Below are 12,636 nucleotides of genomic sequence, written 5' to 3'. Positions count from 1 at the left end.
CGGAGAAGGATCATGTTAAATATCATACGCCATAGAGACTGATTACAGACCAGCTGGGGTAAACAGTTTCGATATTACATGTGGGTTGGACGACACCTAATCTAACCAATCACGTCAGTCATCGCTTAAACGAACAACCCCTCCAGCCAATCACATCAGCATCGTATAAACGAACAAGCCCGATAGCCACTCACAGGCGTGTGGGCGTGACACGTGACTAGGGGGGTTTATATACCAATAGGCGGGGCTTCCTTGTACACAGACGTTGTCGAGCTGTTGTTTTGGTCGGACTGAGCGGTTTCTTCACAAGCTTTTGACCAAACCACCATCGACGTTCTTGTATTGCAGGTCAGGTAGTTCAGTCGTTTTCGTTTTAGATCGGGTCGTGGTCAAGCACCTCGGTCCGCCAGAGCTCCGGTACTTAAAGGAAGGGATGCCGCTGCAGAGCCGACCCCACGGACTCCTCACCGCCCGGGACTGTAACTCAACGACGCGTTTAATCGGGACTAGTAGCTGTTGTATACCGTTAAACAGTACCAGGATAAATCACTCTCGACCGAGTGTTTTAAAGACATGTTTAAGTTCAGCTGCGAATTAAATTAACCTAGCATTAGAAGCTAACGACTAGCCTGTAAACAGAGCGGAAATCGCTCTTCTTGAACCCCCAGACGGATTACTCGACGACGGCCAGGTGCACTCACTGTTTTGTCCCTGCTGGGTTCATAAATCGGTGAGTTTTAACGTGTTTTCTGAAAGTAAATACACTGAACCAGGAAGACGAAGGGACAGGATTGGGTCAGAGTGGGGGAAGGGCAGCGGATCACCCGGGGAGGGGTGAGGAGGGGTGGTCGTGGCGACCCGCAGCCTCTAGGGGCGCTGCGGCCCGGTGGTCGTGGCGCTGCTCGCACTGATCCGATACAGTGTTTGTATCGGATCAGTGTGAGCGGTACGCCACGACCACCGGTATCTTATCATATGATATCTAATGTTAGTAAAGATGTGTAGGGTTGTTTTTCCGGGTCATTTTTCAAGTTGTTGTCGATATCCAGTCAGTCCCGAAGTGGTTCTAGGTAACTTATTGCGTGTTTCTTTGTTGACAGAAAAGACCAAGACGAGAAGATGAAACTTCTGGAGAACTCGAGCTTCGAGGCACTGAGCTCCCAGCTGTGCGTGGAGACGGGAGACTCTCGCATCCTCGGGAGGTAAACCTCACCTCACCTCACCTAACGGCAAACGCACACACACATGAACATGCACCGACGTGTCCCAAACAGACATGTCAAACACCAACGAAGGGACAAGTACTCCAATAAAGTTCTCCAAACATTTGTTTACTCAAGTTAAAATAGCCTGAATAATACTTGGCCAATGTGACGTCCATTATTGAAACACTTTACTATGCAGTAGTCAAGTATATGATACTGTAGGAAGCCTTACTCTGTCCTTGATTTGCACATATTACTATATTTAGAAAACGTGGCCTGATTCCTTGGATTGACCAGATCAATATTGTAAATAAGAAACGGTCCTTAATGTTTTCTCTGGAAAAATAAAAGTTGAATAAATAAATAAATGGCTGTTGCCTTGCATGGTCGACACCGCCGTCGGTGTGTGAATGTGCGCAGAGTGGTCATTGGTTAGATAAGCGCTAAATAAATGCAAGGAAGTACACCATTATTACAACATCAGTACTACAGGGTAAAGAGGAGTGTAATGAGAAAATTAAGGTATTTCTGGTGAGTCGGAGGCTTGAAAGTGAAACCCTGAACCAGGGGAAACCAGGCCACGTCTCTCCTACTGATAACCAGTCAGTGGTAGGTTACACAATGCAGGGCAGGGTATTGAATTTAGGAGCCGCTGTAAACACCAGCCCCCCCCCTCCTCAACGGGGGAGGCATAGTGAAGTTATATCACCCTAGGTATGTCACGTTAGGTTGCCATGGTTACATAACGGGACGGGGTGTGTTGGCATGCCGACGGCCAACCGCTAGACACAGCATGTGCCCCGGTGTGGTGACCCAGTGTACTTTAACACCACGCCGGCTATAAGGAGTCCAGGACATACAATCACACACCAACAGAAACACAAACGCGTGTAAATAATACAGCAGAGGCTGCTGACAGATCCAAGGGGAGGGGGGCGGGATATTTTAACTGCAACCTCCACACTGGGTGTCTGGTCTCTGGGTGGTTCTGGTAGGGGTACAGCGATTAGAGGATTGCACTCTGAACAGTGCTATTAAAATGTCAGTTTGGTAACCTTAAAGGCTTAGCTGCACGGAGTGCTTCTGGTCGCACTCTCAAAATAGGAACATTGGTACAATCATTTTTCCATGAGCAATGGTTGCACACTGAGGATACCTAGACAAACAAGTAAATTACGCAATCTGCGAGCTGCAGACAGAACCAAAATAAAGCTACAACAGTGATGCACCCGCTTAGAATGCTGTGCGGCTTAGAATGCTGTGCGGCTTAGAATGCTGTGCGACTTAGAATGCTGTGCGACTGGCCAACGGGTCGCCGACAGTACAGTGATGACGCTCAAACTTGTTGGACTATTATTTGACAAGGTAGCAAGGCTATTGCACAGAGCAAGGCAGTTCAGAGTGTTTTAATTGATGCAATAATGATATCATTTATACTTATTGAAAGGTCATTAAGTCATACATTTAAAAGAGAAAGTTCAATCCAAGTGCAAGATGGAAAAAAACAGCACATAGCGCTGACTAGTTATAAAATTGATTGCACAGAAACAACAAATTGCCAGTGCAACCTGCAAGCTGCCGAGGGAACCAAAACAAAGCCACAGCGATGCAGTAGCAGCTTAGAATGCTGTGCGACGTATGCTGTCCCCAGAGTGCCATCTGGGTTCGAAGGGGGCTACGCTACATTAGCTAAACAATGGCTGGAGGACAAAGCAGGGAAGCGCTGTATCCAACTTAATGGCACCTGTAGTCGTCAGTGTGGGATTATTTTGGATGCACAAAGAATGACCCGATGGTTCATGTCATGACGACGGATATCAAATCTGCAAACGTTGCGTATTGTGTTTTGTTGTTGATACTAATGCCAGAATCCCTAAACCTGTATAACATCATGTTTACCTTCATGTCCCCCTCTCTCCCTTTCTCCCTCTCCCCCTCTCTCTCTCCCTCTATCTGTGTCTCTCTCTCTCTCTCCAGGATCGAGAGCTACTCCTGTAAGATGGCGGGAGACGACAAGCACATGTTCAAACAGTTCTGTCAGGAGGGGGAGCCCCACGTCTTGGAGGCCTTGTCCCCCCCACAGTCCACCTGCGCCACCAGCCCCTCTCAGTGAGTACTGCCGCTTCATTGCCATTCAAGAAGCTTCATGGCACGACCATTGTTGGGAACAGTATTACTGATGCATTATCTTTATATACCTGATGTAAGTATTTTTTCTTCCCCTACGAGAGTTCTCTACTTTGTTAATGCATAATAATTAAAAAAAGAAGTATAATAAAAAAATTATATATATATTTTTTTTTAATGCATATATATATATATATATATATTTTCATACTTTGGTAGTCAAGGCGGGGCCCTCTTTTTGTTAACCATACAGTTCTGGGGGAAACACTGATGCACCCCACCACGTACCCTCACATCCTCAAGACATAACTCGTCCAACCACGAATACTGCACCCTAGAAACCCCCATAGCACGCCAGCGAAGGGAGAACTGCACCCTAGCAACATGACACCCCCCTCAGCACTGAGGGCTGCACCCTCATAACCGAACGCCCACATCTCTGTTAAGACCTTTTGAATTAGTCCTAGAACTTAGGTCTGGTACCTTCCACACTGGGTTTATTTTATCTTTATGGTTCCAATTGTATGTTCTCAGTCAAAGTCTCTCTCTCCCTATCTCTGTATCTCTCTCCCTGTCTGTCTCCCTGTCTCTCTCCCTGTCTCTCTCTGTCTGTCTCCCTCTTTCTCTCTGTCTGTCTCCCTCTCTCTGTCTCTCTGTCTCTCTCCCTGCCTCTCTCCCTGTCTCTATCTGTCTGTCTCTGTCTCTCTCTCTGTCCCTCTGTCTGTCTCCCTGTCTCTCTCTCTCCCTGTCTCTCTCCCTATCTCTCTGTCTGTCTCTCCCTATCTCTCTCTCTGTCTGTCTCTCTCCCTGTCTCTCTCCCTATCTCTCTGTCTGTCTCTCTCCCTGTCTCTCCCTATCTCTCTCTCTGTCTGTCTCTCTCTCTGTCTGTCTCTCTCCCTATCTCTCTCTCTGTCTGTCTCTCTCCCTGTCTCACTCTCTCTCCGTCTCTCTCCCTCCAGGCTGGGGAAGAGCAGTGAGGAGGGCGAGGACCACCTTAGTGACAAGTGTTGCAGGAAGACTCTGTTCTACCTCATCACCACCCTCAACGAGTCCTTCAAGCCCGACTACGACTTCAGCACCGCCCGCTCACACGAGTTCAGCCGCGAGCCCAGCCTCAACTGGGTCAGAACACGCACACACACACACCTACATAGACTACACACACCTACATAGAGCCTGCACAGACACGCACACGCATGCACATACATAAAGCCTGCACATATAGCCTGCTATGTAGAATCGACAGAAACATTAACACGCAGCTACCTGGCCCAGCGCTACTAAAGCTTTTTTTAAAGACTCCTTAAGTGCTTTGGTCATGTTTCCTGCATGGGTCTGAACGTGTGTTTTCCTCCCCCAGGTGGCGAATGCCGTGAACAGCAGCATGTTCTCTGCCGTGGGTGAGGAGTTCAACTCCCTGGGACCCGAGGTCTGGAACACCATCGACCAGGAGATCAACCTGCAGGGCTGTGATATATACAGGTACGAGACGCACCTGTAGGGCTGTGATATATATGCAGGTAGGAGACCGCCTCCAGGGCTGTGATATATACAGGTAGGAGACACACCTGTAGGGCTGTGATATATACAGGTAGGAGACGCACCTGTAGGGCTGTGATATATACAGGTAGGAGACCATCTCCAGGTATGTACTAGGGTCAAGTATGGTCGACTAGAACTGGAGTAGACTAGCACTTCAGTTGAACAGAACCTAAAAGACTATCCCAACAAACACCGGACCAGCCGTGGAAAAGCACAACACAGACGTACAAGCGAGGAGTCGAGCACAGAATACAAAAGCACCAAACAGTGCTGATTGTCTGGGTCTGCGTCCGTGTGTCCTGACAGCTATAACCCCGACCTGGACTCTGACCCGTTTGGCGAGGAGGGAAGTCTCTGGTCCTTCAACTACTTCTTCTACAACAAGAAGCTGAAGAGAATCGTCTTCCTCACCTGCCGCTCCGTCAGGTACGTGACCTCATGACCTCAGCGGGGCGGGATGGGGGCAGGGGCGGGGGCGGGGGACCCGGAGAGAGAGACCCTGTGTGCTGACTGTTGTGTTTCCGTAGCAACAGTGTGCTCAGCGGGTACGGGCGGGACAGCCAAGACAACGAGCTGGACATGGAGCTGGAGGACGAGGAGGAGATGGACGGATTCGCCGAGGACCGGTACGGACAGCGGCCGTCACATGACCCCGTCACATGACCCCGTCACATGACCCCGTCACATGTCTTCATACTCCCATCACGTGACTCCGTCACACGTCTTCATGCTCCCATCACGTGACTCCGTCACATGTCTTCATGCTCCGTCTGTTGTCCCTGATATAAAAGTCTGTAGTACTTTGAGGTTCTGATTGTTCTCCTCTTCTTCTTCCTCCAGGTTCCCCAGAGCTCTGTGTGTCTAACCCCCACCAAAGGAGCGCCACCTCCCCCCCCCCCCGCTTTTATTTTTTAAATCTATCCCTTTTCTTTTTCATCATCTTGTTCTACACAGCCTCCTCCAGTCCCCATCACCTCTACCCCCATACCCTCCACCCCATACCCCCTGCCCAATACCCTCTACCCATGAGGACACGATAAGGAGAAAACCTCAGACGTTATGAACAGGACAGATGTGGAGAGTCCTCTCAGACGTTATGAAGTGGACAGATGTTATGAAGAGAGGGCAGATGTTGAGTCCTCTCAGACGTTATGAAGAGAGGGCAGATGTTGAGAGTCCTCTCAGACGTTATGAAGAGAGGGCAGATGTTGAAGAAGGCCTCAGACGGAGAGGACATGTGGAGAACCCCTCAGACGTTATGAAGAGGTGTTGGTTGGGAGGGAGCGTCTCTCCTTCCTCATGAGGACTTTGTTTTTCCACCAGACCGGCCACCAGCATTACCCCAGAGACACACACGTGTCGGGCAGCTGGGAGGAGCTCCTCAAAGACGATCTGATCGCTAGTGGTCCTCTCGCTTGTTTTTTTTGCGACGCTTTCTACGCCTGCCAGTGGTCTCCGTGACGAGCACCCGGTCTCCGACTATATGCTGCATTCTGAACCCCCTGTCGGTTGAACCTATGTGTGTTTTAGTCTTTGTACAGCTTCTGACCTCACTGAGGAGCACCTTTTGATTTGTCTTTGTACGTGTTGTTCATGTCCTGCTGGCCTCCCCGCTGGTAACGGTGAATGTACATTCTTTTTTAATTCGGAGGCTTCCCAGCTCCGCTCGTTTTAGCTTTTCTTTCCTACATTGAGGGTTATTAATATATTTCTCTGCCGTGTTTAGAGCGTAGACGATATATCTGACATGTGAATAAAGTTTAAAAAAAACCAGCCCAGTGTCTGCTTTGGGGGCAGCAACCATAAGGTTTATTTCATGACTTCTGTTCTTTATCACTAAACGTGTGTGTGTGTGTGTGTGTGTATATATAGAAGGAGTTGATGAGTGCTCATTACATTAAGGTTCACGACGAACAGGTCAACTACAGCATGGAGAGGAGGCACTCCCCACCAGCAAGGTCTTTCCACTCTGACTCAACCCTAGATGCTCATCATAGAAGCTATTTAAAGTAATATGAACACAAAGTAAAGGATACCAAAAACCAATGATGGTTGTAGATGAACACCAGCATTCTTGGAATACTACCAGTATATTTAAGTAGATAAATACAAGCAGTCCAGGAATACTACCAGTATACTTGGATCAATACCAGCGGTTTGGGAATACTACCAGTATACTAGTAGATCAATACAAGCAGTCTAGGATTGGAATATTACCAGTATACTTAGATCAATAGCAGCGGTCTAGGAATGTTATCAATATACTTTATTGTGATCGGTCATAACAAACGAGAAGGGTCCAGCTGCAGGCTTGGGCGTTTCCGTCATGACACAAGAACGCCCATTAGGCGTTCCTGGTAGCTTTTCATCGACCAATCACGAGGTGTTTCGAAAGGCATACTGGGTTTCGCAAGGCATACTGCGAAGCACAGTCGCAAAGCATACTATGCTTTCCTTCCTTAATGGCAATTTTACCTCTCTCGTTAGATTTAGCAATCATGGAGCCCCCACTTGGCTAACGTTGGTTCTATGCTACCCGTACTTGAAACTGCTGTTTGAGAAAATCTAACTAAAAAAATATATATATACAAAAAATAGAATATATCGATTTTTGTATATATATTTACAAAAAAGAATCTCCCCAGAAAGTACTATAAAATAACAAGTTCGGCGCTTTTATTTAATTTTTAGTCGACCCTGGCTTGCTTCTTCCGGCTGAGTTCGTCTGGAGGTGCAAGAGGGGCTCTAGCCCCACCAGCCCTATGCAATGTGTATTGGACTTCAAACATTGAAATGCGTATGCTCAGAGTGTTTCTCTGTTGAAGTGAACGGAGGGCTAGCCGCTAGCCCAATATGCGCCAATATGTCCAGGGTGTGGATTGGGACCGTTAAATATCCCAGGATGCATTTCGCATTTCACATTTCGCATTCCTGTTTTAAAATATCAGTGTGTAAGCCAGGGGTACTCAAGTAGAATTGATGAGGGGCCACAAATTTTTTTTTCAGTGACTCAAGGGGCCGGTCGGTATACGTGTGACTGAGGCCGATATATGCTCTGTTTTAGACGTAACGCGTAAGCACGTAAGATACATAACCCCCCCTTGCGCGGTAAAATATCCCCCCTTACGTGCTTAAGTGCGTCGGCCAAAATTCCTGACTATGCGACTAAAACACTACGGCCCTACGCAGCTCGCAAAGACTGTGATTGGCCAGCTAACCACATCCTTTCAGGAGTCTCACATTTCCGGTTTTACAGCATAATAGCGCCATTTTTAAAAGGCCGTGACAGAAGCGAATGAAGAATTTTAAAGAAGGAGAAGAAGAAAACACAAGAACGAATTATGATAATTATAAATATAAACAAGCCAGCGATTTCCACTTCCACGCCCACAGATTAGTTCGTTGCTCCCCCTACTGTTCTGGCGCAGAATCCCCTTGCAACACGCGCAATCCTTAAGGAACCTTAAAGGAACCGTAAATCAAAACTTGTCTAAAACAAGTCCCTTGTGTAAATTACGTGCTTACGTCTCTGCGTCTAAAACGACCCTAAATCGGCCTTGACTGCTGCTGAGATGGACTGTCTGCCTCGAGTTTGGGAGGGCTGGAGCGGTCTGTGGGCTGGAGTGCTATCTGTTTATCGTTGCCACCCCCAGCCTCGTATTGAGATCGCGGCGCGCGGTTTCAAAATAAGAGCAACCAGCACGATTTTTTTTTTTTTTTATTATTATTATTTTTTATTAATTAAAAAAACTTTTCAAAACAGCTCGAGGGCCATTAATAGACACCCCGCGGGCCACACAAGGCCCGCGGGCCGCTACTTGAGTATGACTGGTGTAAGCTATAAAATAGGCTATATAGGAACATTTTAAAAGTATAACAAAGATGGAGGCCTATTCAACATATTTGCATACTATTATTTTAAGATGAAAGATGGGTTTTGTTTTACATAATTTGTTTATTGTATAAATCGCTGATGGAGGAAACCCATCGCAACGGAAATCCCGGTCGGATCCATCTGATTGGTGTGTGTGTGTGTGTGTGTGTGTGTGTGTGTGGGTGTGTGTGTGCGTGTGTGTTTCTATTCTATGCAGTGTTACCCTTTACGTTTCGTTTGATAAAAACGACAGTGTTACCCCTTATGTTTTTTTTCCATGATTATATATGTATATATATATACCACTTATATTTTATTTGACAAGGACAATTATTTATTTATTTTCAAATATGTTTTATTTCATGACGACCAATAAATTACGACTGTGTTACCCCTTATATTTTATTTGACAAAGACAACAGTGTGCCCCCTTTTTTTTTTCATGACGACCAATAAAAAACAGCGTTACCCCTTATGTTTTTTTTCATCACGACCAATAAAAAACAACAGTGTTACCCCTAATGTTTTTTTTCATGACGACCAATAAAAAACAACAATGTTACCCCTTATGTTTTATTTGAAAAAAACGACAGTGTTACCCCTTGGGTGCTCAGGAGGAACAACGTGGGAGAGAATCTGCTGGTGACCTTCTACTGCTCCACCATCGAGAGTCTTCTGACGTTCTGTATCTCAGTGTGGTTTTCACAGAGCGGAAGAAACTCCAGGGAGTGGTAAACACCGCACAGAGGATCACTGGCTGCCCCCTCCCCTCCCTGAAGGACATATACATCTCCCGCTGCCTAAGCAGAGTGGAGAGAATCACAAAGGACAGCTCCCACCCTGGCTTTCACCTGACCTGATGCCCTCTGGCAGGCGCTATAGGTCCATCAGAACCAGGTCTTCACGGTTCAGAGACAGCTTCTTCCCTAAAGCTGCATCCACCCTGAACACACATGCACTGACCCCCGACTGACTGACCCCTAACCTCCCACTCAGTGCTTAATTTGTCCAGTGGGAGCTCCCGGAGCGCTGAGGACGGGGGGGGGCGATTGTTGACGGGGGGGGGGGGGGGGGTCCGTAGCGGTTGTTGACGGGGGGGGGGGGTCCGTAGCGATTGTTGACGGGGGGGGGGGGGGGTGTTGTGTCGTTTGTGTCGTTCACCTACGGACTTCATTGAGGGTTTCATTCCATCTATACACGGGTGTACGCCTGCAGCACGGGCGCCAAAGTACCTATTCCCCACGCAATGTTATGTCGTACTTCATTGATTACCGCTACGCAGCGCATTTTTTTTTTATACTGCTCATGGCGGAGCTGGCGGAGCGCACGTCGGAGCTGGCGGAGCGCACGTCGGAGCTTCCGGAGCGCGCTCCCCCTTGCTCCCCCTCAAATTAAGCACTGCTCCCACTGCTGTATTGTACTTTACTTTATTTTACTTTATTATTTATTTTACATTATTTACATTTCTATTTGGTATGCTGTTGTTCTTGTTCTATTTATATATTTATTTATTTTCTCGAATGCACCAATTGGGAAAGCTTACTAAAAATTTCGTTGTACTTGACTCGTGCAATGACAATAAAAAGGCTTTCTATTCTATTCTATTATGTTTTTATTTCATGATGTCCAATAAAAAAGAACAGTGTTACCCCTTATGTTTTTCTTCATGGCGACCAATAAAAAACAACAGTGTTACCCCTTATGTTTTATTTGAAAAAAACGACAGTGTTACCCCTTATGTTTTTTTTCATGACGACCAATAAAAAACAAAAGTGTTACCCCTTATGTTTTTATTTCATGATGACCAATAAAAAACAACAGTGTCACCCCTTATGTTATTTTTCATGACGACCAATAAAAAAACAACAGTGTTACCCCTTATGTTTTTTTTCATGACGACCAATTAAAAACGACAGTGTTACCCCTAATGTTTTCTTTCATGACGACCAATAAAAAACAACAGTGTTACCCCTTATGTTTTTATTTCATGATGACCAAAAAACAACAACAGTGTTACCCCTTATGTTTCATTTGTAAAAAACGACACTGTTACCCCTTATGTTTTTTTTCATGGCGACCAATAAAAAACAACAGTGTTACCCCTTATGTTTTTTTTCATGACGACCAATAAAAAACGACAGTGTTACCCCCTATGTTTTTTTTTCATTACGACCAATAAAAAACAACAGTGTTACCCCTTATGTTTTTTTTCATGACGACAAATAAAAAACAACAGTGTTACCCCTTATGTTTCATTGGAAAAAAACGACTGTGTTACCCCTTATGTTTTTTTTCATGGCGACCAATAAAAAACAACAGTGTTACCCCTTATGTTTTTTTTCATGACGACCAATAAAAAACAACAGTGTTACCCCCTATGTTTTTTTTCATGACGACCAATTAAAAACGACATTGTTACCCCTAATGTTTTTTTTCATGACGACCAATAAAAAACAACAGTGTTACCCCTTATGTTTTTATTTCATGATGACCAATAAAAAACAACAGTGTTACCCCTTATGTTTCATTTGAAAAAAACGACAGTGTTACCCCTTATGTTTTTTTTCATGACGACCAATAAAAAAACGACAGTGTTACCCCTTATGTATTTTTTCATGACGACAAATAAAAAACAAGTGTTACCCCTTATGTTTCATTTGAAAAAAAACGACAGTGTTTCCCCTTATGTTTTTTTTCATGACGACCAATAAAAAACGACAGTGTTACCCCCTATGTTTTTTTTTCATTACGACCAATAAAAAACAGCAGTGTTACCCCTTATGTTTTTTTTCATGACGACAAATAAAAAACAACAGTGTTACCCCTTATGTTTCATTGGAAAAAAAAGACTGTGTTACCCCTTATGTTTTTTTTCATGGCGACCAATAAAAAACAACAGTGTTACCCCTTATGTTTTTTTTCATGACGACCAAAAAAAAAAAACAGTGTTACCCCTTATGTTTTTTTTCATGACGACCAATAAAAAACAACAGTGTTACCCCTTATGTTTTTTTTCATGACGATCAATTAAAAACGACATTGTTACCCCCAATGTTTTTTTTCATGACGACCAATAAAAAACAACAGTGTTACCCCTTATGTTTTTATTTCATGATGACCAATAAAAAACAACAGTGTTACCCCTTATGTTTCATTTGAAAAAAACAACAGTGTTACCCCTTATGTTTTTTTTCATGACGACCAATAAAAAACAACAGTGTTACCCCTTATGTTTTTTTCATGACGACAAATAAAAAACGACAGTGTTACCCCTTATGTTTCATTTGAAAAAAACGACAGTGTTACCCCTTATGTTTTTTTTCATTACGACCAATAAAAAACAACAGTGTTAAACCTTATGTTTTTTTCATGACGACAAATAAAAAACGACAGTGGTTGTCTAAAGTCTGCCACACACATAAAGATTTTATAAATCTCAACCGATTTTTTATCTGTGAGAGACCCCACACATTAAGATTACATTAACAGTTTTGATCGTATTGTGTGTGGTGTCCTGCGATATTCCAAACACAGCACACCACACACATAAAGATTTGTCTTCAGACGCACTAGAATCTTGTCCCTCAAGCAAGAAATCTCGCGTGAACAAACGTGATCTGACGTAGTACTCTGACTGACCTGTGGGGGCAGTCACACCAAAAATAGTCATTGAACTAACTACAAGAAGAAGTGAAGAAGAGCGAGTGTAAACCGGTGTAAACTCATGGAGGACCAGCTGGATACCGACTGCATGATGGTGGTTTCGGGATTAATCCTAACTGAAAAATCCCTTAACTTTAACTGTCTTCGCCATATTGGTGGTATTCAGGGATATCGTAGCCATGGAGATAGCTCGTTATAATTCCGTGTTCAGTCAGCTCGCTCTTT

At 44.8% G+C, this 12,636-nt stretch overlaps 1 protein-coding gene across 2 annotated transcripts; it reads left to right on the top strand.

Annotated features, from left to right (window-relative positions):
- The first annotated feature begins 241 nt into the window (after positions 1-241).
- maf1b (MAF1 homolog, negative regulator of RNA polymerase III b) lies at positions 242-6,647 on the top strand. 2 transcript variants are annotated; one of them, XM_030349583.1, is made up of 8 exons: positions 242-730; positions 1,101-1,202; positions 3,183-3,314; positions 4,292-4,454; positions 4,693-4,814; positions 5,181-5,300; positions 5,408-5,500; positions 5,715-6,647. In XM_030349583.1, exons 2-8 carry the CDS (start codon positions 1,120-1,122, stop codon positions 5,737-5,739), a joined length of 738 nt encoding a protein of 245 aa, XP_030205443.1. In that variant the 5' UTR covers positions 242-730; positions 1,101-1,119; the 3' UTR covers positions 5,740-6,647. The 2 variants fall into 2 exon arrangements, with proteins under 2 accessions (XP_030205443.1, XP_030205442.1); XM_030349582.1 differs by having other exon boundaries at positions 243-730; positions 5,402-5,500.
- The last annotated feature ends 5,989 nt before the right edge of the window (positions 6,648-12,636 follow it).

Source organism: Gadus morhua, chromosome 23 (genome assembly GCF_902167405.1).
Source record: "Gadus morhua chromosome 23, gadMor3.0, whole genome shotgun sequence".
NCBI lineage: Eukaryota > Metazoa > Chordata > Actinopteri > Gadiformes > Gadidae > Gadus > Gadus morhua.
The sequence above is the reverse complement of the archived record's forward strand: the minus strand, read 5'-3'. Positions and strand labels throughout refer to the sequence as shown.